The following is a 27,507-nucleotide window of genomic DNA, read 5'->3' on the forward strand; positions in this document are numbered from 1 at the left end:
GCGAGGCGGAGGAGGAGTCGAAGAGGAACTAGGCCGTCTCGGCGCACACCCGGGCCCACAGCCGCGGAAGGGTAGGGGGCGATCGAACAGCAGTGGGGCGAGTGTCTGTGCTCGGTTTCAGGAGAGGGAGTCGGGGTTACGGTGGAAAGGGCGAAGTTCCGCGCTGGGAAGGGAGCGGAGGGGGGGGGGGGGCGGAGGGCGGAAAATGGATCCCGGGCCCAGGCGGGGCCGTAGCGGGGCCCGAGGCGAGGAACGACGGCGACTGTGAATAAAGGTGCCCTACGCGGGGCCCTATCCGTCCCTTGGGAGCAGAAGAGACTGGAGAGCGCCTACCTGGAAAGCTCTTGTTGAATTTCCCGGAATTTACTGACCACGAAAGACCTAAAAATCTGCTCGATGTTGGTCGCCATGGCGTCCGCTCCGTTCTCTCAACTCCTCCTCGCTAGTCCTCCAGGCTCCCAGAATGCCTCGGGAGAGGGCGCAGCGGCCAATTCCGTGTGTCGCTGTTCTGATTGGCTTATGTGGGAACGTTTGGCTCCGCACGCTCCGCCTCAGGACCAATCAGAGCGCACGGCCTGGCTCTCCTCCGCTGTTTCTGAGCCGCCGGGGTAGAGCTGCTGACGTTTGCGCCGCGCACGGCTCTGTCCGCCATGTTAGTGAGTGACGCAGGCGCCATTACAGGAGATTCTCTCGAGGCGACTTTGTCAACCCCCAGCGGTGTTTAGGGGCTTAAGAGGCTCTCGCTGCTAAATGCCCGAGGTTAAATGGCATAAGGGAAGGGGCCAAGAAGGGCGACATGGTGTTCGACGGGGCCCCCAACATTCCCAGGCGGTTTCAGCAGGGACTCGTATCCGGGAAAGCACCATCAGCGCCCGCCCCTACTGTGATGCAACGCGAAGAACACGATTCCCCTCCACCTCCCATGACACCCTATGAGCGGTGGGGAGTTGGTTAAGCCATAGGCGGGAGCTCGTGAGCAACCTGCGTTCAAAGCCCGGTGCCTTCGGGTCAGGGACCAGGCCGTTCTGACTCGTTAGCCACATAACTAGCTACGTGTGGCTAGCGTTCAGGGCGCGCCCCTCCTCGGAGCCGAGGCCCTAGGGGGAGGCATGAAACGTTGGGTGGCCCTGGACGCTACAGTGCTACATCGTAAACGCGCAAGCCCGGGGGCCGCTCGGACCGCGCCCCAGAGCGCCAGGGCCCCACAGCCCAATTCCTCGCGGTAGGAGCCACGGTGCGCGCTGGCCAATGGGGAGGCGAGGCCCCTGCGGGTGGGCGGGGCCCGGGCGGCGCGCGCCGGGCTCTCACTCGGCCCACTTCCGGCGCGGCGCGCAGCGAGCGTGTGAGTGCGGCGTGCAGACCGCCCGGTGGCCCTGGTGTCGGTGCGCGAGCCCTCTCCGCCATAAGTAAAGTACACCTCTGCCGGGGCTCGCGGGGCTCTCGTATCAGGAACTGAATGAAACTCAGTGGGGAGGGGTTCGGCTGTGGGGATCGTCACCTGAATTTTAAGTGCCGTGGGTGGGGGTGGCCATCTGCCTTTTCCCTTTGAACGGAGGCTTGCTTCGGGTCTACCACTTTCCCTTTCTAAGGCGCAGGCCTTTTTGGGTTCTCACGCTGTTTCAGGTTGTCAGCCTGAGTTGCGTTTTTTTGTTGTTGTTATGCACCCATTGTCTCCGGCGGATGGGTGCACGTTTGCAGTTGCTTTCTACTCTATGTTCCTCGCCAAGGCCCTCCCAGGCTCCCCCTGGCTCGTTCGTTATGTTACTCATCTAGATAACCCAGGCCCAAGGCGGTCAGGTCCTCAAGGTGTCTAGCCAGTGGTCAGCAAACGGCGGCTCGTGAGCCACATGCGGCTCTTTGGCCCCTTGAGTGTGGCTCTTCCACAAAATAACCACGTGCGGGCGCGCACGTACAGTGTGATTCAAACTTCGTGGCCCATGCGCAGAAGTCGGTTTTCCGCGCTCCGAAGAAATTTCAATGGTTGTCCTGTTGATATTTGGCTCTGCTGACTAAGGAGTTTGCCGACCACTGGTCTAGCTAGAAAGGGAGAGAGTTTCATCCCAAACCAGGGCACTGTGGCTGAGGCCTCCTGACCACGCCTGGTGTGGACTCCCTTCCCCGCTTATTCAAACTAAATGCAAAGCTATGTTTATTTCAGATACTTCCATCCCCATGGCAAATCTGTGGTTCCCATTAAACTACAGTAGCTTTCCCCTCTCGGAAACGTTAATTCAGAAATATTTCCTTTCTCAGATTTTCAATGATTACCATCTCAGTTGTTCCAGTATCTCACGGAAAATGGCTTGTGTTGCAATCCTGGGTCCACCCCCTCTAACCCTGTGACCTTCAGCAAGTTACTTACCTAATACCTCACTTTTTTTTTTTTTAAAGTATATCTTTATTGATTTCAGAGAGGAAGGGAGGAGAGAGAAACATCAATGATAAGAGTGAATCATGGATCATCGGCCTCCTGCACGCCCCCTATGGGGTTAAGCCTGCAACCCAGGCATGTGCCCTTGACCGGAATCGAACCCGGGACCCTTCAGTCCACAGGCAGATGGCTCTATCCACTGAGCAAAACCAGCCAGGGCTAACGCCTCCCTTTCTTATCTGTACTGCAGGAGTGGGAGTAGCATCTACCTAATAGATTTATGAAGATTAATTCATCATAACCATTTGGAATACAGCATCATCAGCTTAGGTTTTTTTTCAATCCTCACCTGAGGATATTTTTCCATTGATTTTTATTTTTTTATATATATTTTATTGATATTTTACAGAGAGGAAGGGAGAGGGATAGAGAGCTAGAAACACCGATGAAAGAGAAACATCGATCAGCTGCCTCCTGCACACCCCCCACTGGGGATGTGCCCGCAACCAAGGTACATGCCCTTGACCGGAATCGAACCCGGGACCCTTCAGTCCGCAGGCCAACGCTCTATCCACTGAGCCACACCGGTTTCGGCCGATTTTTAGAGACATATCCATTAGTGCAGCTGAGCTACATGGGTGAAGCGAACCCACGATCCTTCAGTGCGCAGGCGGACGGACACTCTAACCACTGAGCCAAACCGGGCAGGGCTTAGATTTTTACTTAAATGTGTAATCCTAGCATCATGTAAGAAAGTAAAGATTGCAGTTTTCTTTTTCCTGTTATTTATTTGCTTTCTACGTAATTCAATGCCTCTGGAAATTAGTACATTAATGTGACAAATTATTTGTTTTTTGGGCTTTTTTTTTCTGTTAAAATTTATTTCTATCCCTAAAGTATTAATTTAGATAAAAGTAGGTAATAAAATATAACAGGGTAGCATTTACTGCTGCTGAATGTCAGAAATTGTGCTAATTGTTTATATAAATGTTAGTTCGTTCTTACGTAGTCTTATAAGGCAAGTTTTCTTCCATCTTTTAAGATGGGAAGAAATTGAAGTACAAATAGAGCTTATCCAAGATCCCACTGCTAGCTTCAGTTGAGAGATAGCTGTGGTGCTGAGAATCAAATGCCAGAACTAATGTGAGATGTGTTCAAATTTGATTTTTGCCATCTCTGCGAATTTTCTAACATATTGCACTAACTTCTTACGTCGGGTCAGCAAACTACGGCCCCTGTACCAGTCCTTCCTGTCACCTGTTTTTATACAGCCACTAAATAAGAATCGTTTTTACATCATTAAGTGGGTGAAAAAAGTTAAAGGAAGGCCCTAGCCGGTTTGGCTCAGTGGATAGAGCATCGGCCTGCGGACTGAAGGGTCCCAGGTTCGATTCTGGTCAAGGGCATGAACCTTGGTTGCGGGCACATCCCCAGTGGGGGGTGTGCAGGAGGAGCTGATTGATGTTTCTCTCTCATCGATGTTTCTAACTCTCTATCCCTCTCCCTTCATCTCTGTAAAAAATCAATAAAATATATTTTTTTAAAAATGAAAGGAAGAATGTTTTTACAGCGCATGAAAAGTATAAAGTTCACGTTGCCATGTCTATGCCTAAAGTTACTGACACCCAGCCATGGTTCTTTACAAACCTCTGACGGCTTCCTGCAGCCTATTTCTGTACGTTCCTGGCCATAGCCACAGTGACTGACCCATGCACTGCTGCTGGCTGCTTTCACGCAGCGGCAGAATTCCGTAGTTGTGACCGAGACTGTGGCCCTCAAAGTGTGTTGTCAAGATTTAAAAACAGTTACTTTAAATTCTGGTCTGAACATCAGGATTCATGTTTCACTGAGGCTGGATGATTGCTAGCTCTCGCTTCTAGATGTAAAGCCTACAGAAGGGTTATTGTTCACGGGAGTTTTGTTGATTTTTAATCAACGAAGGAGTAGAGTTGTCATTTCACTCCTTAACTTGGCTCCCTAGCCCGTCTGCCTCATTTTAAAAATCCTCCCCAGTATCTTAGGAATGCAGCCGTGTTTCTCAGCTGACGAATCCTAAGGTTCCACAAATGCGTCGGGGGCAGACATCATCGTAATTAGGAAAAGTGATTTCCAAAGCGTGTGCACCCTGACATGTCCCTGGTCTTCCTGCAGCCGCGTCTTCCTGCTGGGGTCCTGCTGCAGACAGCATGGCCGCCCGAGTGCTGGTCGTCGGCAGCGGGGGCCGAGAGCACGCGCTGGCCTGGAAGCTGGCACAGTCGTCTCACGTCCAGCAGGTGTTGGTCGCCCCCGGAAATGCAGGCACTGCGGGCTCCGAGAAGATTTCCAATGCCGGTAATCATGTGTTCCAGTGGGGAGTGATGGTGAATAACTGTAAATGGTAAACTGTCAAGCTACATCTGTGCTCTGTGAGGGCAGTTTCTATGCGGATCTGAATGCTTTCCTTAACCTCAAAACTTGTGGGGTGATGTGAATACTTGCCATCTATTGCAAACTTAAGGTATTCTGTTGTTTGGAGTGTAGCATTTCCTTATCTTAAATTATTTTAAACCTTATAAAGCACATCCATTAACATCACAAGTGCCTAATATAGGTTAAAGGCATTTTAATATGTTTTTGGACATGGAAAATTGAGCAGTGCCCCCCACGCACCCCCGCCGGTGTGGCTCAGTGGTTGACCTATGAACCACAAGGTCACAGTTTGATTCCAGGTCAGGGCACATTCCTGGGTTGCTGGACTTGATCCCCAGTAGGGGGCGTGCAGGAGGCAGCCAATCAACAATGATTCTCTCTCATGATTGATGTTTCTGTCTCTACCTCTCCCTTCTTCTCTGAAATCAATTTTTTTTTAAAAGTTGAGCAATGTCATTAAGTATAAGTTCTGACAATTCTAGCTCCATAATAGATCTCAAGGGTTATGTCTTCAACCAGTAAAAAATGGCCACTTCTTAGGGTACATGAGACTCTTCAGCGGCTTCCCGTCGGGCTCAGTAAAACAGCCTCCCCGACGTTCCTTACAAAGCCCTTGCGATTGGCCTCTGCCTGCCTTTCCAGCCTGATCGTTCCTATCTTTTGCGCCCTTTCGCTGCTCTGGACAGGCAGTCCTGCCGGGTCCCAAACGGAGCTGCCTTGGTCTTTGTGTTTGTTCCCACCCCTCGCATGACTGGCTCCTCTGTCCAGGTCTCAGCCTACCTGTCCCCTCTCACAGGCGCCTTTCCTAAAGTTCCAAATAAAGCATGTTCACCCCGTCTTATGTTTCCAATGGTGAACCATTGCCTGTTTATCTTTACTTTCCTGTTGTCTGCCTTCTACCCTCATCTCCTCCCTGGAACCTAAGCCTTCGCGTATGAGCCACATGAGGGCGAGGAGCTCGGCTGTCCTGTTTTGCACCACGTGCACCGTGCCTGGTCCCCTGTGTGGCACACGGTGTGTGTGGACAGCAGACCGTGACCCAGCCGGCCCCGGGCTGGGAGAAGATGGCTGCGTGCACAGGACCAAAAATCAGACGAAACGATAACTAAGGAAATGCCTGCTTCCCTGGGATCTTAGGTCGGGGTGAGATTTGGGTCTGCGTGCTCAACAACGGGCACGTTCCCTCTAGAAGCAGTTGCTGTCGTGCAGGCAGGTGACATCTAAGCCCGTCGTCCCAAGGCTGCTGCCACTTGCAGAGGCAGGTGCGGTGCGCCCCTCCCTCTTGCCGCCTTCGGCTCTGCCGAGGTCATTGGCTCTGCCCAGCCCAGGGTGTCTGCAGCCGCTCGCCCAGCGTGCGTGGTCCCCCCCTCGGCCCTGCTCACCCCCAGGACCGCTGTGTGGGCTGGCGGCACCAGCTGACGGGGTGGTCCGGATGCCGGGAAGCGGGAGCCCCCTGGAGCAGCAGCCCCGCCTGGTGCAGGTGGGCCCCTGCCGTTCCTTGGCACTGCGTCCCAGAGAAAGCTGGCCCGCCTTCCCGGGTAGACATGAACCCAGTCTCACATCGTTCACTTCTTGGTGTAAACAGCTCTTCATGCCCCGACCGGTGTGGCTCGGTGGATAGAGCGTCGGCCTGCGGACTGAAGGGTCCCGGGTTCGATTCCGGTCAGGGGCATGTACCTTGGTTGCGGGCACATCCCTGGTGGAGGGTGTGCAGGAGGCAGCTGATCGATGTTTCTCTCTCATCGATGTTTCTAGCTCTCTATCCCTCTCCCTTCCTCTCTGTAAAAAAATCATTAAATATATTAAAAATAAAATAATAAACATCTCTTCATGAGGAAACCCTCCCTGACTCGACCAGAATAGCCTCCCACTTCACCTCATACCCAGTGTGCCTACTTGGTTCACACTGGGGTTTTTTTCTCCTTAAATATTTATTACCCAGCATCCCCACAGTGGACTAAAAGCATCCTGCATGTAGGGACCCTGTTTGTGTTCACGTCTTCACCTGGTGACTAGGGCAGTAGCCAGCACAGAGTGGTCCTCAGGGCATCCTGAGTGAGTGAAACGTGAAGACCGTTTTCTGAGCACATCCTGCGACACACGTTTGTGGACTGTGCAGTCACAAACCCCGTGGTTGAGAAGGTGCTTGGGACGCTTCCTGGTCTTTCATGTCTAACGCTGCAGTGACAGCAGAGAACTCAGCCTTGTCGGTTCCTGCTGTCCCGTGAGGAAACCTGCACCAGGTGAATAGGCATGACAGCGTTCAGACTTAGCTGCAGAGGGCAGGGGCCCACAGAAGGTCTGCAGTGGGGCGGGTGTGTCTCCTCTGTCGCAGCCATCCCCGTCGGCGATCACAGCGCCCTCGCTCGGTTCTGCAAAGAGGAGAACGTGGACTTCGTGGTGGTTGGACCAGAGGCCCCTCTGGCTGCTGGTGAGTGTGTCTGTGTTTGTTGTCACTGTCCGTCCGGTGCCAAGGAGCTCGGGGAGCGTCCCGTCCAGCTCGCTTCAGAGAGGAGGGTCCTAACGAGATACAACATGGAAAAAGGCGTCCCGCCCTCTTGGAATTTACAGGTTTAGGTTGGTTTTTCCTCAGGCAGCAGAAATGTGATGAATGAGAAATCAAATTTGCAGCCACAGGGAACATTTTATATGTTTTTATATGTTCCTATTTAGCGATCCATGTATTTCAGTAGAACAAACAACTTCCGGATTTGAGTCACGTTTGTAGCGTTTTTGTTCCTATTCTGTAGACAACATGAAAATCTGGCCAACAGTGGCTCCATGGAGCTTTCATGTGACCCCCGTTCTTCTTGAGGGTGGTAGGGCCTGGCTCAGCGGAGGTGTTCTTTCCCTCGTAGGGATCGTCGGGGACCTGGCGGCGGCCGGCGTGCGGTGCTTTGGCCCCACAGCCCAAGCGGCTCAGCTCGAGTCCAGCAAAAGGTTCGCCAAAGAGTTCATGGACCGACATGGCATCCCCACCGCCCGGTGGAGAGCCTTCACCGAGCTCGAGGAGGCCCGCAGCTTCATCCTGAGGTGGGCGGCTGGCGGGAGGGCGCTTGTTCCCGACGACAGCCACGTGTTGGGGTCACTCCTACATCGCCCGTTTGATGTGAGATTGGGGGGTGGGGGGGCTCGTTCTGTTTTGGCTGCCTTTTTCCAACATCAGAAGAAAGCGGAATTCCCTGCATGTGGAGCAGACCCTGCGACCTTGCAGAAAGGTGCCTTTGTTATTTAACGCTAAATAGTTCCTGGCGGCAGAGGTGTACTAGTTGTGCAGTCATGCACTCTTTTTTTTTTTTTTTTTTTTAATATATTTTATTGATTTTTTACAGAGAGGAAGGGAGAGGGAGAGAGAGCTAGAAACATCGATGAGAGAGAAACATCGATCAGCTGCCTCCTGCACACCTCCCACTGGGGATGTGCCCGCAACCAAGGTACGTGCCCTTGACCGGAATCGAACCTGGGACCCTCCAGTCCGCAGGCCGACGCTCTATCCACTGAGCCAAACCGGTTTTGGCAGTCATGCACTCTTTTCACAGCCGAGTTGATGTACGCCGAGCATGTCACACTGGCGGCCGGCGGGCCGCATGCTTGATGTATACCGTGACAACTTCAGAAATAAAGGGTAGGATTTTAAATGAATAATTACCCAGAGTGAGGAGGCACCACTTGGTGGCCTTGTGCCACCACTTCTCCACTCTGAGGCATAAAATCAGTGTCTTTCCCAGTAGCCGGATGCCCGGGGGTGGTGAGGACTTGGTTACTTAGTGTCCTTTCCGCTCTCGCTCTCCCTCAACAGAAGAAACTACCAACAACAGTTTCTCCTGTGCCCTCGGAGGAAGGTCCATGTATGCGTGTTCATATTGCTCAGACACAGCCACATCTTCTGCTTGAATGAGTGTATGGTTCACTGCTTTGTCTCTGAAAGATGATTCCATTCCCGATTTACAGCTGCTTTATTCGTCCAAGGATTGCATCAGTCTGATCTCATAATAAGCGGAGGGGGGAAGGGAGAGGAATTATGTGTGACTGTGATCACAACCAGAAAGGACTACATAAGGAAACTGGGAAGTACAGAATGGTGTCAGTATGATCAGTAATTTCTTCTGCCTTCCTCTCGTTGCTGGAGCATATCATTACGAAATCCCAGAACAGCTTACCTTTTTGAGTTGTAAGGGTGTGTGGGTGCTGAGGGTTAACCTGTCTCCACAGTGCAGACTTCCCTGCTCTGGTCGTGAAGGCCAGCGGCCTGGCCGCCGGGAAGGGGGTGATCGTGGCAGAGAGCCGAGAAGAGGCCTGCAGAGCCGTGCAGGAGATCATGCAGGTAGGGGACTCCTGGGGACGGTTACCGTAGCCACACCGGGTAGAGCTTACAATCTTCCACTCTTAAGTTGAGAAAACTTCTCTCGCGATAAGGAGAACGTATCCAGCAAACACGCAGGTAGGTTCTTTTTCATGAGACTTTGTGTCCTGATCCACCTCTGAAAGAGTCCGCCCGCTCTGCACTGATGGCGGAACCTGGGCTCTGTCCTAGCGCCCCTTGTCTGCTCCTGAGAGGTGGGCGGTCCTCAGCCTGTAGAGCCTACAGGTGAACCCTCAGCCGCGGCGAGGACAGGAGTCCTCCCTTCGTGCTCCGCGTCTCGGAGCAGTGAAGCAATGAGTTCCTGGACTTTGCTTTCTTTGTTGATCCATCCTGGTTGCTGTAGGTCCCCTCCTTATAGAAATCTACTTTCACAGACATTCTTTAGTATAATTATTTAGTCACGTATGTAATTATCAGAAATGAAAATGAGAAGGTGAAGACATCTGTTTCCTTTACCTTTCATCTCTACCGTGCCAGCTCCGTATCACTGCCACTTTAAAAATGGGAAACTGGCCCGAACCGGTTTGGCTCAATGGATAGTGCATTGGCCTGTGGACTGAAGGGTCCCGGGTTCGATTCCGGTCAAGGGCATGTACCTTGGTTGCGGGCACATCCCCAGTAGGAGGTGTGCAGGAGGCAGCTGATTAATGTTTCCCTCTTATCGATGTTTCTAACTCTCTATCCCTCTCCCCTCCTCTCTGTAAAAAATAAGTGGAATATATTTTTTAAAAATAAATAAAAATGGGAAACTGGACACGTCCAGCACGGCCAGGGGTGAACCTGAGGTGGGGCGGTGAAGGATTAAAGGAGTCAGACAAGAGACTACAGCTGGGGCCAGGTGGATCACTGTGCCTGGATGAGGACACAGTGACCCAGCCTGGAAGCGAAGCTTTATTTCATAGGCAGAGCGCACACAGCAGAACGAGGGGAGTGGTCAGCACATTTCCAATGTTCTTGTGCGTTTCCCCTGGTCTTGGCAGCACTTGCTGCACCGCCCACGGCCCGTTAGCTACCCCGGAACAAGGGAGGGCTAGAAGGTCAAGCTTAATCGTGCCAGGAGGGCTCTGCCTCCACGCTGGGACTTGTTTGTGGCTCTGCCACAGGTCAGTCGGGGCCTGACCCTATAGCCGCTCCTACAGGAAGCATTCCTAGATCCCTTGGAGGCTGTCAGGAAGGGAAAGGGAAATGTCAATACCAGGCATTGATCTCTGGTACAAATGGTAGGAAGTAACAGCCAATTAAGTAAATGTTAAGCGCTTACAACTTGCTTTTGTACTTTTTAATCGACAATAAGGATAAAGCTTTTGGAGCAGCTGGAGAAACGATTGTCGTTGAAGAACTTCTTGAAGGAGAAGAGGTTTCAGTAAGTATGTTCATCCTCTGGACCCTCATAGAGTATTGGGAGCTAGGTTATCTGACGCCTGGGCCCCAAAACACTTGGTTTATTCCGGGTGTTTCATCTGAAAGCATAAACCCAGCAGGAACAAAGGAAGGCGTTTGTGTTTAGTATTTGGGATGCGAGTGAAAAAAGAATTTACCCTCTTTACTCATCCCCAGTTCTCAGTAAGGGACTTGGACTTATATCAAGTGTTATTTAAAGGGAGGAAAGGCCCTAATCGGTGTGGCTCAATGGATAGAACGTCGGCCTGTGGACTGAAGGGTCCCAGGTTCGATTCCGGTCAAGGGCATGTACCTGGGTTGCGGGCACATCCCCAGTAGGGGGCGTGCAGGAGGCAGCTGATCGATGTTTCTCTCTCATCGATGTTTCTAACTCTCTATCCCTCTCCCTTCCTCTCTGTAAAAAATCAATAAAAAATACACATATATTAAAAATAATAATAAAATAAATAAAGGGAGGAAAGGTTGGAATATTGTGCTCTGAGAGGAGCTTGGTTTTCACCTAACCTGATTCTTGATGTACGTAGCTTAGGGTTGTGTTTTCACTTGAAAAAGAAAGCTTCCTGTAAGAAAAGCTAGGGTTCACGCTGCCCTCGTTGATGAACTTGGTGCCTCCTGGGCGTGAGGTGAGCGGACGGTCTGTCTTCCGTGCAGTGTCTGTGCTTCACCGACGGGAGGACCGTGGCCCCCATGCCGCCCGCACAGGACCACAAGCGGCTGCTGGAGGGAGATCGCGGCCCCAACACGGGAGGCATGGGGGCCTGCTGCCCGGCCCCGCAGGTGTGTCTCGGCTCCGCGGACGCGGCGGGGGGGCTGGTCTTCTCAACGGGCTCTGAGCGGTGCTGTGCTGTTTATGGTCACTTTTAACTCTCAGGGGACACCTTTCCTACTTCGTAAGAATAAAGCTAGGTACCGACTTGATAGGGCCAGGTGGCGGGGGGGATTTTAAGGGTTTATGAATTTAAAGTGATAATTTGTCCCCTTTCATTGTCCCCTGCGGCATGGCTTACAAGGTGACTTTTTAAATATCCGTTACATTGGCCTGCTTGCTTGCTCCCCAGGTCTCTAAGGATTTGCTGCTGAAGATTAAAAATGCCATCCTCCAGCGGACAGTGGACGGCATGCAGCAGGAGGGCACGCCGTACACAGGTGCGCGCTGGGCTCTCGGGCTGCGCAGCTGCACGGGCCTCGAGTTTCCTCGGAACGGTTATTACGGCTCTTCTGTGCCTTTGAGTGTTAGAAGGCGATGTCCTCATTGTCGGTCACAAGGGAGTCTTCATGATAGATTGTCCCCTTGGAACGCAGGTGTCCTCTATGCGGGTGTGATGCTGACCAGGGATGGCCCGAAGGTTCTGGAGTTTAACTGCCGTTTCGGGGACCCGGAGTGCCAAGTGGGTAATCGTTACAGATAATACCAGGCATTGCTTTGTAGAAGATGTGAGTTGTTCTAATCCCGGAACTTACGAGCCTTGAGATAATGACCTTGGAGAAATACAGTTGACTCAGAACAACACGGGTTTGAACTGTGTGAATCCACTTAAACGCAGATTTTTTAAAATAAATACACAGTCAGCCCTCCCTGTACCTGGGTTTTGAATCTGTAGAATCAACCAACCTCAGGTCCAAACAGCACTTTCAGTGCGTGGTTGCGAGTCCGCGGATGTCGAAGCCCGGCTGTGTGCGTTGATCTTCGCCGTCTCACATAAGGGACTTGAGCATCCACAGCATTTTTCATCTGCGGCGGGGTCCTGGGGCCGATATCCTGTGGATAGCAAGGGACGACTGTCGTTAGGTTTGGGGGAGTCATAAACTGTATGTGATGTTTGAGGAGGGGTCCGGGGCCCCTCGGTCCGTGTTCATTCCATGTCCGTGGGTCAGCGGGGTGTGCGGGTTTGCCGAGAAGCCAGCGAACAGTGGGCCTGGGAACTGAAACTCCTCCCCGTTGCCGTGCGGATTGTGTTTTTGCAGGTGATCCTCCCGCTTCTCAAAAGCGATCTTTACGAAGTGATTCAGTCCACCCTGGATGGCCTGCTCTGCGCAGCTCCGCCTGTTTGGCTTGAAAACAGGGCGGCCATCACTGTTGTCATGGCAAGTCAGGGGTATCCCGGAGACTACGCCAAGGGTGTGGAGGTAACAGGTGAGCGCCAGAGGGCAGAGGCTGGCGTCTGCCGCAGCGGGCTCCCTCCCGTGCGGCTCTGCCCTTTTATCTTTATTCTCTCTGTTCCTAAGGGTGTAAACCATCAGAAACCTTCCAGGGGCTCTTCTCATGGTCACGTTGCTTGTCGGGTGTGGGTGTTCAGATTCCAGAATTAGTGTTTAAAAACTGCAATCCATCTCCCTCTCTGGGCAGGAAAGACAGATGGGCCTGGCCGTGCGCCAGGAAGATAATGGGACTCGGAGGGTCAGGAGAACATTAGTGTGACCTACACCGATGGGATCCGTGTCACACGTGTGATCTCGGAATGATCATAAATGGATCCCCCATTTGTACTGCACTCCATCGTCTCCTGGGTGGCAGAATTCCAACGCCTTCATGGCAGTGACCCTATTGGTTATTTTAGGAAGGAAGGAGGGAGGGAGGGAGGAAGGAAGGAAAGAAAGAAAGCACCTTTACCTGGATAGCTATGATAAGAGAGAGATTCCTTTACTTTCAAGTAAAAGATGTGATCAGATTTTGATTTGCATTTCGTTTGAATCAAAACAAATTACAACACTAGTCAAATGAAATGGAAAGAACTTCTCAGACTGTTCTTGGGAGAAGTGTCTGTTTACTATTATATTGCATTAATGCCTTCCTGATGGGATTCCTGTCATTAAAGTGAGATAAAGATTTTATTTCAAAGAAAACCTGTGGAGATGCCGAACGAGCTCACCCGTGCAGAATGTTTTCACTGCAGCCACTAAGCCGACTGTGCTGTCCCACAGGGGTCGCCGCGGCCCAGGCTTTAGGGCTGGAGGTGTTCCAGGCAGGCACAGCCCTGAAAGACGGCAAAGTGGTGACCAGCGGAGGGCGAGTCCTCACGGTGACCGCCATCCGGGACACGCTCGTCGCAGCCCTCGAAGGGGCCAAGCAAGGACTGGCTGCTATAAAGTTTGAGGGCGCCGTCTACAGGAAGGACATTGGTGGCCGCGCCATCGCGTTCCTCCAGCAGCCCAGGTAATGCCCTGCCGGGGACGGCAGCTCACGCGGCAGGCAGAGCGTAGACAGTCCCACTGACCCTGTGCTCGGCATCCCTTGCTCTTTTCTCCCTGGGGGACTGATCACATTTTGATTTGCATTTAGTTTGAATCAAAACAACTTACAACACTCGTCAACTGAAATGGAAAAACCTTCCCGTAGCTCCCTCTGAAAAGCCCAGTAAAATAACAGGGGTGTGAAGGGTTTTTTCACATTGTCCACTTTAAATATATACAGTCATCTCTTGTTCGTCAGGAAAGCTAACGAAAACATTCTTATTCCGTGAGTTATCATACATTTAAATGTGACTGCTGATATCATCATTCCTGGTTTTGTCAAGGAATTCAAGGTGAAACTATTGGTCATCCATTTTTGTGACTTAATTTGGTGAAACTATACACTTGGGCAGTCTTCTTTGTCACTGCATTTACATCGGTCACTGAAATGGATTTTCACCCTTATTGACTCATCTGTTGACATGTACAACAATTCTTTGTGAAAATCAATAAACTTTTCATCACAAGAGTGGGTGTTTTGCTTTCTTAACTGTATATCAGAGTTACTATTCTTTTTGAGTTCAACTATGAGAAATAAATAAGTTTTAGGACAAAATAAATGTTTAACAATTTAATTCAGACTATACTGCTACTTGTAGGCAAGTTTTTTTAAAGTTTAAATACTAGCTTTTTTGTATATAAATAAGAATATTAAAATACCATGATAAAAATATATCTTTATTTTAAAATGAGTAAATTCCATTGGAATAACCTATTTCAAGGGACTGCAATCCTTTTTTTTTTTTAATGAACTTTTTGAAAAATACGTATTTATTTCAGAGAGAGAAAAGGAGAGGGAGAGCTAGTTCGAGCCACAACCCAGGCATGTGCCCTGACCGGGAATCGAACCGAGGCCTGGTTCATGGGTTGGCGCTCAACTGAACCACAGTGGCTGGGCAGGGACTGCAATCTAAAGATGAAGGTTTTTAAACCAGTAGAATCGAATATATTCTTACCGTTGCACCTCTTTTAAAGCCTCACATATGTCTCCATGTGTCCCTGCATCCCACGAGGCCCGCGTTCTCGTTTTTGTAAGGCGCAACCACTGAGCCCACAGTGCGACTCACAAGCTTGATTTCCACACGTGCCGCTCCACCACGTAGCCCGATGCAGAAGGAGGTGCGCCAAACACCGTGATCTCGTGCTGTCTTCACAGAGTTTGTCTTGTTTCTTAGCTGTCTTCAGCTATCAGGAAACGTACAGTTCTCTTTTACCGCAATAAGAGCTGTTCCATTTAAGGATTTCTGTGTCCAGTTCTTAGAATGCTAATTTTCACTTTTTGGACTCGTTTTGACACTCCTGTCCTTCCCACACCAGCGCTGCAGAGAAAGGCTGTGGCGCACTGTCGGCATCTCCTCGTGCGAGCAGCTGACGGAGGAAATAAGCTCGGGCAGTCCTCCTGGGCAGACACGGCACGGGCTCCTCCCCTGGGGCCATTCGAAGTTTACCCTTGCGATCATTTCCCCTGACTTAGGTCATGGCCTCGCTTGGGTCTTGTTTTTCTGATTCTTTAGGGGCCTGACGTACAAGGACTCGGGGGTAGACATTGCGGCTGGAAATCTGCTGGTCCAGAGAATTAAGCCTCTAGCCAGAGCCACCTCCAGACCAGGTGAGTCCGGCCCGGTCCTTGGCTAGTGCATTAGCTTGGACCAGCCGTGGGCAAACTACGGCCCGCGGGCCGGATCCGGCTGTTCTATCCGGTTCTCTTGCTCTCCCCTCCGCTCTTTTACTTTGAATTTATATTAGTTCACACAAACACTCCATCCATGCTTTTGTTCCGGCCCTCCGGTCCAGTTTAAGAACCCATTGTGCCCCTCGAGTCAAAAAGTTTGCCCACCCCTGGCTTGGACAGACGCTCTGGGCTGGCTGGGGCTTTGGAGTTCTCAAAGGCTAAGGCTCGGAATGGATGCCCGGTTCTCTGCGTGTTGCCCTGGAAGCCAGACAGACACGTAGTTTTCTGCTTTCTTACCTCTCATTGCCCCAGCCAGTTCAGCTCAGTGGGTGGAGCGTCAGCCTACGGACTGACCAGTCCCAGGTTCGATCCCCGGCCCTGGTCAGGGTATGTGCAGGAGGCAACCCAGTCGCTGTGTCTCTCTCACATCGTTTTTTCTCTCTTTGACTCGCCCCCTCCCTTCCACTCTTTCTAAAAAAATCAGTGGAAAAATACTCTCCAGTGAGGATTAACAACAAAAAAAGGAAAACCATTTCTTGTTTATGATGTTAAACTCAATGAGATATGTCTGTCCCTCTAATATTTTTTTTAAATATATTTTATTGATTTTTTACAGAGAGGAAGGGAGAGGGATAGAGAGTTAGAAACATCGATGAGAGAGAAGCATCAATCAGCTGCCTCCTGCACACCCCCTACTGGGGATGTGCCCGCAACCAAGGCACATGCCCTTGACCGGAATCGAACCCGGGACCCTTCAGTCCGCAGGCCGACGCTCTATCCACTGAGCCAAACCGGTTTCAGCTGTCCCTCTAATATTTAATTACTTACCGATCGGGCTTTAAGCACATGCTCCTCTCGCGTGCTCTGGACAGGCATGGCGAAGTGTTCGTGTACTCACGTTCCCCTGATCTGTAGAAATGCATCGACTAATGAGTTTCCTCCCCGACAGGCTGTGATGTGGATCTTGGAGGTTTTGCTGGTCTTTTTGATTTGAAAGCAGCGGGTTTCAAAGATCCTCTCCTGGTCAGTGGAACAGATGGCGTTGGCACGAAACTGAAGGTAAGCAAGATGCCTTTGTGAATAAAGGCCTTGTGTGGAACAGAGAGAATTTACGTATTTTTCCCCTTTTGACATTCAAGCACTAAAAAGAACCACCCCAAATAACCATATAATAGGACTAAAGTATCTACATGTTTTATAACACAATGTTGAGACTCTATCTGGATGGAAGGGTTATTTATTTGAGGGGATCAAAGGGGATACTTTGGACCGAGTAACATCAGAATCTAGTGTTCTTTTGTCTTTATTGTTCAGAGCAGCTAGCCAGAAGTTGAGAGTATTTGCGCCTCCACTGCTAAAATGACGAGTTGTGCCCTGACCGGTTTGGCTCAGTGGATAGAGCGTTGGCCTGCGGACTGAAAGGTCCCAGGTTCGATTCCGGTCAAGGGCATGTACCTCGGTTGCGGGCACATCTCCAGTGGGAGGTGTGCAGGAGACAGCTGATCAGTGTTTCTCATCGATGTTTCTAACTCTCTATTCCTCTCTGTAAAAAAATCAATAAAATATATTAATAAAAAATAAATTGACAAGTTGTGATTTGGAGCTTAATCTCCCATGGGTGTTTCTGCTGTTCCGTAGATTGCCCAGCAGTGCAACCAACATGGTACCATTGGCCAAGACTTGGTGGCAATGTGTGTGAACGATATCCTGGCACAAGGGGCAGAGCCCCTCTTCTTCCTCGACTACTTTTCCTGTGGGAACCTCGACGTCGGCACAGCTGCAGCCGTTGTCGCTGGCATCGCCGAAGCATGCAGGAAAGCTGGGTGTGCCCTCCTCGGTATGAGCCCCCTTCCGTTACGTGTCCTCCGCTGTGTGTGAGCCCGTGTATAAGTGGGATCGGTACCGATACAGCAAAGGAGCGAAGACCACATATCACAAGATGAGGCCAGTAAAGTAGAGACCACGCTGCCTGGAGAGAACGTTGCCCCTGGTGTCCTGACGCCTCCCCAGGTGCTTCCTGGCTCATATTCCTGTACCGGCCGGGCCTCCCCTGTCTCCCTGGTCTTCGCCACCTTTGCATCCCATCTTTCTCGGTGGCCTCTCAGTCGGGGTGGGTCATGCCCTCGGGACTGGCCCTGCAGCACAGGCAGGTGGGTTCTGGGCTTGCTAAATCTTAACTTTTCCCACAGGAGGGAAACAAAATAAAAAGTGCCCAGGGTTTGTAGAAACGCTAGTGACCTGGTGCACGGATTCGTGCACATTGAAAGGAAATTAATTAGAAGAAATATTTTAATATCGCTATTCGCCCTTTCTCTGTAATAGAAGTGTCAACCAAATTCACAATCGACAATGACAGATCGAAACACACATATGTGATTGGCGCCAGCAAGAGCTTTATATGTGTTGTGCATGTGTGAGTCAACCTAGCCTTTTATATATTAATTAGGCCTGCTTTTTCTGATTTAGCTAAACTTTTTCTAGCCCAGTGAAACACCCCAACTTGTCTTTCAGGTACTTGTCAGCAACACAGCAGTAAATACCAATATGAAGCAGGTTATTATTGTAGATCACACAGGGAGAACAAGGGGTAAAATATTTAACTGCCACAGTGTTTGACTATATTCTGCACAGTGAGAAAACCTGAAGCCATTTTCAAGGTCCACCATTTCTTCTTTTCAGTCAGGTCAGGTTTCTAAATCTCCATTTTCCAGCCAATGAAAAGAAAATAGGATTCCACCGCGTCTCCTATCTACCTACTCCAGGACTTCTGTGAGGATCAGTTGAGATGAGGCACGGGGAAACACTTCACAGACATTTGGTTAAAGTGTAAAGTGTTTCCACCTGGCTAGAAAGCAAGTCGTGTTCCTGGGCTGAAGAAACTACAAGGAGGCTAGTCGCTAGGGAGAGGAAGCCGGGCGTTGCTACGTGATGTCATTACCCGGTGCCCACAGCCACCGTTTCCAGGCTGGGCTGGGCTGCGGGCTGCATTCTCAGCAGCGTCGGCTGCGATGTCTGGGGTGTCGCTCCAGGGTGGTGGCAGGGCCTGTGTCCCACTTGGGGGAAGCCAAGTGTTGCTCTGTGGGTGCCAGGTCCAAGGTGCCGTTTCTCTGTAAATGGCCAGTGCGCATCTCAGCAGCTCTTACGTTGAGTGTCTGCCCCCTGGTGGTCAGTGCACATCATAGTGACGGGTTGGACACTTAGCACATTAGCCTTTTATATATATAGATTACGTGAATGTCTATGAGACTTGTGCAAAATGAATCCAGGTTGACCAAGGCATAAAGCTACCTCTTGGTGTTACCATTTCTGTGGACAGGTCCATTCCAGAAGCCACCGTTGCCTTTGCAGCCATTTTTTAGGACAGCCTCCCATTTGGAGTCTGAGTGACTAGACCGTGTCTTTGCACAATGTTACCCTGCAGTGCCCTGTGGGTGCTTTTCAGGCCGGGGCATTTGGTGGTGGGCGGGCTGATTCATCACTGCCTCGGCCTGTACCGTCATCTACAACAGCGGTCACCAACCTTTCAGACCTCACGGACCTCTAGTGGGCGACCGCTGATCTGGAACACAGGTAGAGTGGCTGTAAAGATCAACTACAGGGAAAGCATGGCCGAGACCTAACTGCTAGGACGTGACGTTTTATTCACGGAGCACCGTCTCATGCAAGTGATGTGTGGGGGCTACCTCGCCCTTTCTGGAAATTGGCGCGATTTCCTCTGAGATCCTACTCGGTTAACAGTGCTGTTGGGCAGCCCACAGGGTGCATTTAAGGGATGTTTAGGATTGCCGCCACGTGTCTAATTGTAGCTGGTGTCACTACTTCCCAGACAGATGCGTAAATATTACCGTTTCCTTGTTCTTGTGTGATCTTCCCGCCAGGAGGGGAAACAGCAGAAATGCCGGACATGTATCCCCCTGGGGAGTACGACCTGGCCGGGTTCGCCTTGGGCGCCGTGGAGCGGGACCAGCAACTCCCTCGCCTGGAAAGCATCGCTGAAGGGGATGTTGTCATTGGCATAGCGTCCTCTGGTCTCCACAGCAACGGGTTCAGCCTTGTGAGGAAGATCGTAGCTAAATCTGCCCTTCAGTACTCCTCTCCAGCTCCCCACGGCTGCGGCGACCAGACCTTAGGTGAGCGCTCGTTCACTGAACTCCTGCCTGGAGACGTCTGAGCTCCATCCAGCGGGCGGCCCTCGTGGCTTCGCTGGAATAAAGGCACTGTCCTGTGGTCGTGCCTGGACCTGGTTCTAGAACTGGAGTGCCTGCACGAAGTCACGAGCATTCTCCGCTCCATTTTCATTTCGTTGTTCTAGGGTTTTTTAAGATATTTTATTGATTTCAGAGAGGGAGAGAGAGAGAGAGAAACATCAGTGATCAGAGAGAATCATTGATCAGCTGACTTCTGCACGCCCCACACTGGGGATCGGGCCCACAACCTGGGCATGTGGCCTGACTGGGAATTGAACCGTGACCTCCTGGTTCATAGGTCGATGCTCAACCCCTGAGCCACTGGCCGGGGCGTTTTGTTGTTTGTTTTATGTTTGGTTTTCTTTCTTTTTTTTTTTTTTTTTAAAGTGTTCTGTTTTTGTTTTGTTTTGTTTTGTTTTGTTTTTAAATATATTTTATTGATTCTTTACAGAGAGAAAGGGAGAGGGATAGAGAGCTAGAAACATCGATGGGAAAGAAACATCGATCAGCCGCCTCCTGCACACCTCCCACAGGGGATGTGCCCACAACCAAGGCACATGCCCTTGACCGGAATCGAACCCGGGACCTCTCAGTCCGCAGGCCGACGCTCTATCCACTGAGCCAAACCAGTCAGGGCTTATGTTTGGTTTTCTATTCACTGGCTAAGTTTTTGTCTTTTCTCTCCAATACCCAGGGGACTTACTTCTGACTCCGACCAGAATCTACAGCCACTCCCTGTTACCTGTCCTGCGTTCGGGCCACGTCAAGGCCTTTGCCCACATCACCGGTGGAGGGCTGCTGGAGAACATCCCCCGGGTCCTCCCTCCGAGATGCGGGGTGGAGTTAGGTAAGCGCGCTTAGAGACGCTTTCACTCGGAACTGTTAGGAGAAAAGATGCGCGAGGGAACTAAGGCTGGTTAGTGCACGTGTGATCACACGTGGAACGTGCTTGTCCCTGCGGTGTCGGGGCCAACAGGGCTGCCCCTTTCACCTCTCCCGCTCTTGGCCATGTGTGCAGATGGTGAAACCCTCCCGTGTAATTGTCTTGCGGCAGGTGAAGTGCTGTGAGGTCCTCCGGGGTGGGCGGTCTTAGGCTCTGTCGTGTCAGACCCGGGAACGTGCGGGGAGGGCAGGCGCAGCCCTGACTAGTCCTCTGCGGGGTGACGCCTGGACCAAGGCGTGCGGGAGGGGACAAAGCTGGGAGTCATTTGTGCTTAGAAGGGAAAGCAAGTCCCAAGTCTCTGGTCAAGCAGGTGAGTGGATGGCAGCATCCAGACGCAGGAGAAGAGTAGATTTGGAGCAGGCATTGGAATCCGTGTTTCAATCTTCGGGTGCTTACTGCAAGGAGTCTGTGGTCAGAAGTGAGGTCAGCCCTAACTGGTTTGGCTCAGTGGATAGAGCGTCGGCCTGCGGACTGAAGGGTCCCGGGTTCAATTCTAGTCAAGGGCATGTACCTTGGTTGTGGGCACATCCCCAGTAGGGGGTGTGCAGGAGGCAGCTGATCGATGTTTCTAACTCTCTATCCCTCTCCCTTCCTCTCTGTAAAAAATCAATAAAATATATTTTTAAAAAAAATTAAAAAAAAAAAAAGAAGTGAGGTCAGATTGAAGTTAAGGTGGGTGCCCGTATGCAGGTAGTCACCGCTAACGCCAAGAGAGTGGAGGGGCCAGAGGTTGGTCCTCAGGGTCTGGCCTTGGCAGCAGTAGGGTCACTGCAAGAGCTGTTGGGGGAGTGAGCTCTGTAAAGGTGTCAGCCCCCAGCAGGGACTTGAGCGTGACCCCGGTCGGCATGTCAGGTGCCGCGTACCTCTAGGGTGAGGGCCCGGATAGACCCGTACATCTCAGGGGGAGAAGAGAAACAAAGACCATGGACAGAGAGCACTGACTCAGAAACTGATTGGTTAAAGGGAAGGGGTAGTGACTTCTGCTCAGAGCAAAGTGAAGGACAGGGTGTCCCCCTGTTTTTATAGGGGAAAGAGACAGGCAGGGCACGTGGGCAAGCTGTCCGTCAGCTGTACACACTGGCTTGAGGGGTAGAAACATGCCTTTCCCCAGTGAAGGCAGACGCGCTTAGTGACCTGCGCAGGCCTGACTGGCAGCTTGAGGTGAGACATACACAGGGAGGCCGTCAAGGTCAGAAACAGGACTGGGGCGGCGAGCAGGACGGAAGGAGAAGTTGGAGCTGGTTGGTTGTGTAATTTTCCCCCCAGAGAAAGAGCTTGCGTAGCCTTGGAACAGAACAGAAAAACATGACGTGGTGGGGTTGGTGGGGTTGGGCTGATCGGGCGGGGGAGTGATGGGGCGGAGCAGCCGTGGGTGTAGGTTTTGGATGTGCTGAGCTAGCCCCTCTGCCGGAGCATGTGTGACCCTCGGAGAGTCCGAAGAGGTGGCCGTGAAGCTAGGAAACAGGCCGCGTCAGCGGGGAGCGTGGTCAGATGGGATTGCGCCCCTCCAGGAAGCGGAAGAGAGAAGCTGGGCGAGGGCGGGGCCCCCATCAGCAGCAGTACAGCGTGCAGGGGCCCATGGGTTACAGTAGTGGCTTCAGACACTCCTGGGGAGAGAGGGTTCCCAGTGAGACTAAGCAGAGCCTGAAAGACGTGCTCGTCCTCTTGAAGCCATTCAGAGCGGTGGCATGCTGATGCATGGAGCGCCGAGGCTGGCCTCACCGGGCACCTGCCAGGGCCTGCGGTGCAAGCACTGCCATCCTGGCCAGCTCTTAGACGGCTGTGTCGCTGCCTGCACAGGCGGGCGCCGGCACCCACTGGCTAAAAAGAACGTAGTGCTCGCCACCCCCGGAACTGGGGCGTTGGTGTAGCCATATTCCTAAAAGCCGTTCCCTTTCAAATTACGCAAATGTCCGTCCCAATGCGAAGGACACTCGGTCCCTGCGTCAGCCTCTGAGGGTTTCCTCCAGGCATCAGACTTTGACAACAGACTTACGTAAGGAATTCTCGGCGTCGATGGTACTTGTCGTGTTGTTCATGACACGCTTGATCATTCGTACAACAGGCTCTTAGCCTGTTGGCCTTTTTTATATAAATAGATACTTTGTAAATGTTTTGCTAAAACGTCATAGTTGGGTGTCATCTGTTTATCCTGCCATTTACTGTGCCATCAATACTAACCTGTCATAACAGCATCACTTTTAATGAGTGTCCATAAAACCTGTTCCTTTATGTCGCTGTTGACTCCTGACTGTTGATGGAACGGTGACCTTCGTCGCGGCTAAAGTAGCAGGCTGTTGGGTTCCCATGGCCGTGTGCGCACCCCCATCCTTTCTGCGAGAGCGACGGTGGGTCACCAGACAACGCTTGCCCGTTTCCAGATGCCCGGGCCTGGAGGGTCCCCACCATCTTCTTGTGGCTGCAGCGCGAAGGACGCCTCTCGGACGAGGAGATGGCCAGGACCTTTAACTGCGGGGTCGGGGCCGCCCTCGTGGTGTCGGAGGACCTGGCGGAGCAGGTGCTGAGGGACGTTCGGCAGCACCAGGAGGAGGCCTGGCTGGTCGGCAGGGTGGTGGCCCGCCCTGAAGGTAGTCGCTCCTTATTTAGCTCCTCGGCGTATAATCCTGAGTGTGCCTGTCCCACCTCTCCCGCTCTCCGTCCCCCTCCTGCTCCGGCATCGCTGTGGCACAGGTGTAGCCGGACCACAGCCACACGGTGACACCATGTACCTCTTCACTTCGGCCGCGGGGCTAGGCCTCCGTAGCAGCCGCGTAGGCACCACCCCCCGCCCGACAGCCGCGCCTTGGCCAGCGGGGTGAGAGCTGGCGAGTGAAGCGCCACTCCGGGGGGGAGGAGGGGGAGCAGTGCTGGGGCGCCGTCTGAGGGCCCCAGGCATCGAGCCCCAGCCGTCCGCCGCGGGCACCGGTTTCCTGGCACAGCCCTGTACCAGCTGCACTTCCACATCCGCACGCTGCTCCCTGGGTCACTTCCCGAGACCTTTCCCGGGCGGCGTTTTGCGGCTCGGCTCGGGCCCGGGAGTGGTGAGCGAGCACCCTGACCAGCGCTCTGCTTTCCCCGGGGGCTCGGTCACCAGCGCCAGCAGGCGGCAGCGCGGCAGAACCCACCCGGAATTCTCCACTCAGGTCCGGGCTTGGGGTCCTGTCTCCCCCACCTCTCATTCCTTCGTGGTGTAGGTTCCACATTGAGGCAGTTTCTCCAAATACCGGAAAAATGAGCCCACATCCTTCAGCTCGCGTGGCAGTAAGAAAGGCCCCCTCTTTGCCAGCGTCCCGTGTCAGCTCTGAGTGGCTTTGCTTGTTCCCATCCTCCGCGGGAGCCCCGGAGCTCCCCACTGTCGTGGATGAGCGTGGAGGGCGGGGTGGAGCCCTGGCAGGCGGGGTGTCGCCACTGGCCAGGTCCCGTCGTGTGCTACGGCCTTAGCTGAAGCGGGCAGTGTGTCCCCTGAGGAGGCTTTTAGGAACGAGTGGCATTAAGTAATACAAGCTGTTACTTTTGTCCTCGCACATCTTCTCTTCCGAACGAAATACTGCGTTCTGCAGTGTTCACAGACCCTGGCTGTCCGCACTGGTCAGTCATGGCTGTGCTTGCTTCTCTCCTGGGTGTTTGAATGAAGGTGCCCCCCGCGTGAGAGTCAGGCACCTGCTGGACGCCCTGCGGCCGAGCGGGCCCGCGCTGCAGAACGGCTCCGTGCTCCGTCCCTTCTCTGCCCCGGAAAAGGCCCGAGTGGCCGTCCTCATCTCTGGGACAGGTGAGCTGTGGCCTCCCCTTTCCTAGGGCGCTGCAGGCACGCTCTTCCCCCCCCCCAGAAACCTCCGGGGCGGGGTCACGGAGGGGTGTCATCTCTGCAGCCCCCGGGAATCTAGTCAGTCACACAGCCCAGGGGGTCCCGTCGGTGACGGACTCACTAGGTGCCAGGTGGGGGCTAGACTTCTCCGAGGGCCCACTTCGTACGTTACGTAAATGTCTAACCACTACGCTGTACCCTGAAACTGATGGGATATGGAATGTGAACTGCAAGGTAAAAGGTGTTAGGGCACATGTCTCTTTAAGAAGTGTGAGCTTGCTGTGTTTTTCTCTCCCAGGCTCGAACCTGCAGGCGCTGATAGACAGCACCCGGGAGCCGAGCAGCGCCGCCCACATCGCCGTGGTCATCTCCAACAAGGCGGCGGTGGCCGGGCTGGACCGCGCGGCGAGTGCGGGCATTCCCACCAGGGTACGGCCTCCGGGCGGGCATTCCCACCAGGGTACGGCCTCCGGGCGGGCATTCCCACCAGGGTACGGCCTCCGGGCGGGCATTCCCACCAGGGTACGGCCTCCGGCCTCGGCGTGTCCTGCCCGCGGCTGTTTACACCTGTTCCGCCCCACAGGCTGGGGCTCGGGCACGTGGCCTCTGGATCTCTGGGTTTGGGGTGGTGCTGGGCCGATCTTTCTGCTTCGTCCCGTCCACCCCCTACCTCTTTCCATCAGCGCATCTTCGCAGGGAAGTGGGCTGCGGCCTGTGGAAAGGTCGAGTGGAACTATTTGTGTCCTTCATTGAAACAGATCATGCCTCTGCTTTTCTATCCCAGGTGATTAATCACAAGTCATATAAAAGCCGTGTCGAATTTGACATGGCCATCGACCGGGTCCTCGAAGAGTTCTCCGCGGACATCGTCTGTCTGGCAGGCTTCATGCGGATCTTGTCTGGCCCCTTCGTCAGGAAGTGGAATGGTGAGCGGGAGCTGCCTGGCGCCACGTTGAGAGGCCACGTGAAAGTGGACCTCGGGCGGTGAACCGGCCAGGCGGCCCCAGTGGCGTGTTTACGCGACACGGACTGTGTGGCACGGTCACAGAGTCATTTCCTTCGCCTTAGCCCAGAGAATGCCCAGGGTGATTCAGGACCCCGCTGTCACCCGTTCCTTTGGCCTGTGTACTATCGCTTTTCTAACAGAGCGGGGCTGTTGCCTACACCACACAGACGGTGCTTCCGCTTCTGAGTCCATGTTCGGAGGGGGCCTTTTTACTTGTCTGGGAGCAAGAGAGAGTGGCTCCCGGGCGCCCCGCCCCCTCCCTCAGGGAGTGCAGGCGCTGCTGGGGTGGCAGGGAGGCCGTTGTGGCCAGAAAACAAAGTGCTGGGGTTACTGCCTTTCCCCACAGAAGTTCCCCTGCGTCCTGCTGTGCTGTGCACACGTCTGAGCAGTAAATGCACTTTCTCTCCAAGCGGGCGCACAGGCCGCGAGCAGGCGGGGCCTTCGGTGCCGGGGCGCAGGGCTGAGCCGGCATCTGGCTGCTGGGCATGCCACTGGTCCCCCTGGACACGGTGCGAGGGTTTGGTGTCTCCCTAGTGTGCGCCAGCGACACGCTGCGTTATCTTCCAAAGCCCCAGGGCCCACAGAGAGCGCCCGCCCCGGCCCTGTCCAACCTCAGTCACTGCAGGTCCCTCGGCGAGTCCTCAGCCGTGCAGGGCAGGGACCTGCCGCCCCCACCGTCCTGGGACGCGAGCCTGCGTTTCCCTTTGCCTTCTCTCTGTCCCTGATGACGAAAACACCCTCCAGAGAAATGCTGCCCCCACTCCTGTTCCCGACAGGAGAGCACGCGGTCCTGTAACAGGTCACAGGACGTTTTCCTTCTGACACTGTGCTCGCCCTCCCAGGGAGAATGCTCAACATCCACCCGTCCCTGCTGCCGTCCTTCAAGGGCGCCAATGCCCACGAGCAAGCCCTGGACGCCGGCGTCGCGGTGACGGGGTGCACCGTGCACTTTGTCGCTGTGAGTATGTCCCCACCGCGGCGTCACTGGGGTGTGGGGGTGAGTGGTACCGGCTGGAACGTCAGGTTCAAAACGTTGCTTCCTTTCCAGGAAGACGTGGATGCCGGGCGGATTATTTTACAGGAAGCCGTGCCGGTGAGGAGGGGCGACACCGTGGCCACCCTGTCCGAGAGGGTGAAGGTCGCGGAGCACAGGATCTTCCCCGCGGCCCTGCAGCTGGTGGCCAGCGGCGCCGTGCGGCTGGGCGAGGACGGCCGGCTCCGCTGGGCCCAGGAGGAGTGACGCCGCCTCCGCGGGAAGGAGGGCCGGCCCCTCGCACGGTCCCGTGGCTTTTATCACATCCTCAGCCCAGAAACTCGCCCTTTTTTAACCGATTCTGTACAGGCAAGGCTGGTGGGCGCACCCGGGACGTGGATGTGTTGCCTCCAGGGGTCTGGTAGGACCACCTGTTGACGACCTTGTTCGGGATTCAGCTGGTCACTCAGTTCTTCCGCTGTCAGCCACACAAGCCACCAAGCTCTTCGCCCCCTTCCCTCTTTTTCTGGCCAACGTCACCTCTGGGCGGCTCCCCGGGCCGGGCAGCCGGCTGGCCACGCACTTTCCTCACGTCGACTGGAGGCCACGGCCATCACGTAAACAGAGGCTCGGGCATCCCACACTCGGGTCCCTCGCTTAGGAACTGTCGGCCCTTAGGTTCTGGAGCCTTCACTCGATGTTAAGCCACACCCTGGCCTGTGAAGTTCACAGAGAAAACATCTCATGCTTTAAAGGTAGAGGCCAGTGCCGAGAGGTAAGGACACCAACGTAAGCTTCGGACGTCGGAAACAAACTCCCAGCTCGCTGTGACGCGGCCCGCCACTAAAGGGACCCTGGCTCCGGGGGCACCGCCAGTTCCATGTCTTGGCAGAGGAAGGACCAAATGTGTGTGAACATCGGACTGCCAGAAACCAAGCACACGCCTGGGACCGGCAGGGGTGCTGTGACGAGCAACAGAGCCGGCCTGACAGCCCGTCTTGGTGATGAGTGTTACTGGGACGGGTTGAATGTGTTCATAATGATGGATCCAGAGAAAAGGTCCTTTAAGCTATGACAAAGCCATAGCACAAAGAAGGGTAAAAGGTCAATGTTTTACTGGCGCAATAAACGGACATTTTATTATAG

General features: G+C 53.4%; 2 protein-coding genes across 9 annotated transcripts in view; one reads left to right on the forward strand and one right to left on the reverse strand.

Moving 5' to 3' along the window:
* Positions 1 to 1,211, reverse strand: part of SON (SON DNA and RNA binding protein) — a 34,901-nt gene extending 33,690 nt beyond the window's left edge. For all 6 annotated transcript variants that reach the window (XR_013959939.1, XR_013959940.1, XM_080656348.1 and 3 more), the window contains exon 1: positions 334 to 1,211. Coding sequence is in view for 4 of the 6 variants with exons in the window: in XM_080656348.1 (XP_080512474.1) it covers positions 334 to 410 (77 nt within the window). In the remaining 2 variants the exon portion in view is untranslated. The remainder of the gene's footprint in view (positions 1 to 333) is intronic.
* On the forward strand, positions 1 to 27,507 carry GART (phosphoribosylglycinamide formyltransferase, phosphoribosylglycinamide synthetase, phosphoribosylaminoimidazole synthetase). 3 transcript variants are annotated; one of them, XM_080656368.1, is made up of 22 exons: positions 1 to 71; positions 4,523 to 4,702; positions 7,116 to 7,211; positions 7,639 to 7,813; positions 8,993 to 9,104; positions 10,438 to 10,506; positions 11,196 to 11,321; positions 11,603 to 11,690; positions 11,847 to 11,932; positions 12,510 to 12,678; positions 13,467 to 13,698; positions 15,290 to 15,384; positions 16,397 to 16,506; positions 17,086 to 17,284; positions 19,326 to 19,577; positions 20,329 to 20,481; positions 22,959 to 23,165; positions 24,212 to 24,346; positions 24,681 to 24,811; positions 25,167 to 25,308; positions 26,231 to 26,346; positions 26,437 to 27,507. In XM_080656368.1, exons 2-22 carry the CDS (start codon positions 4,558 to 4,560, stop codon positions 26,626 to 26,628), a joined length of 3,030 nt encoding a protein of 1,009 aa, XP_080512494.1. In that variant the 5' UTR covers positions 1 to 71; positions 4,523 to 4,557; the 3' UTR covers positions 26,629 to 27,507. The 3 variants fall into 3 exon arrangements, with proteins under 3 accessions (XP_080512494.1, XP_080512493.1, XP_080512495.1); XM_080656367.1 differs by lacking the exon at positions 1 to 71 and adding an exon at positions 1,317 to 1,406; XM_080656369.1 differs by lacking the exon at positions 1 to 71 and adding an exon at positions 1,330 to 1,411.

Source organism: Plecotus auritus (genome assembly GCF_963455305.1).
Source record: "Plecotus auritus genome assembly, chromosome: 2".
Taxonomy (NCBI): domain Eukaryota; kingdom Metazoa; phylum Chordata; class Mammalia; order Chiroptera; family Vespertilionidae; genus Plecotus; species Plecotus auritus.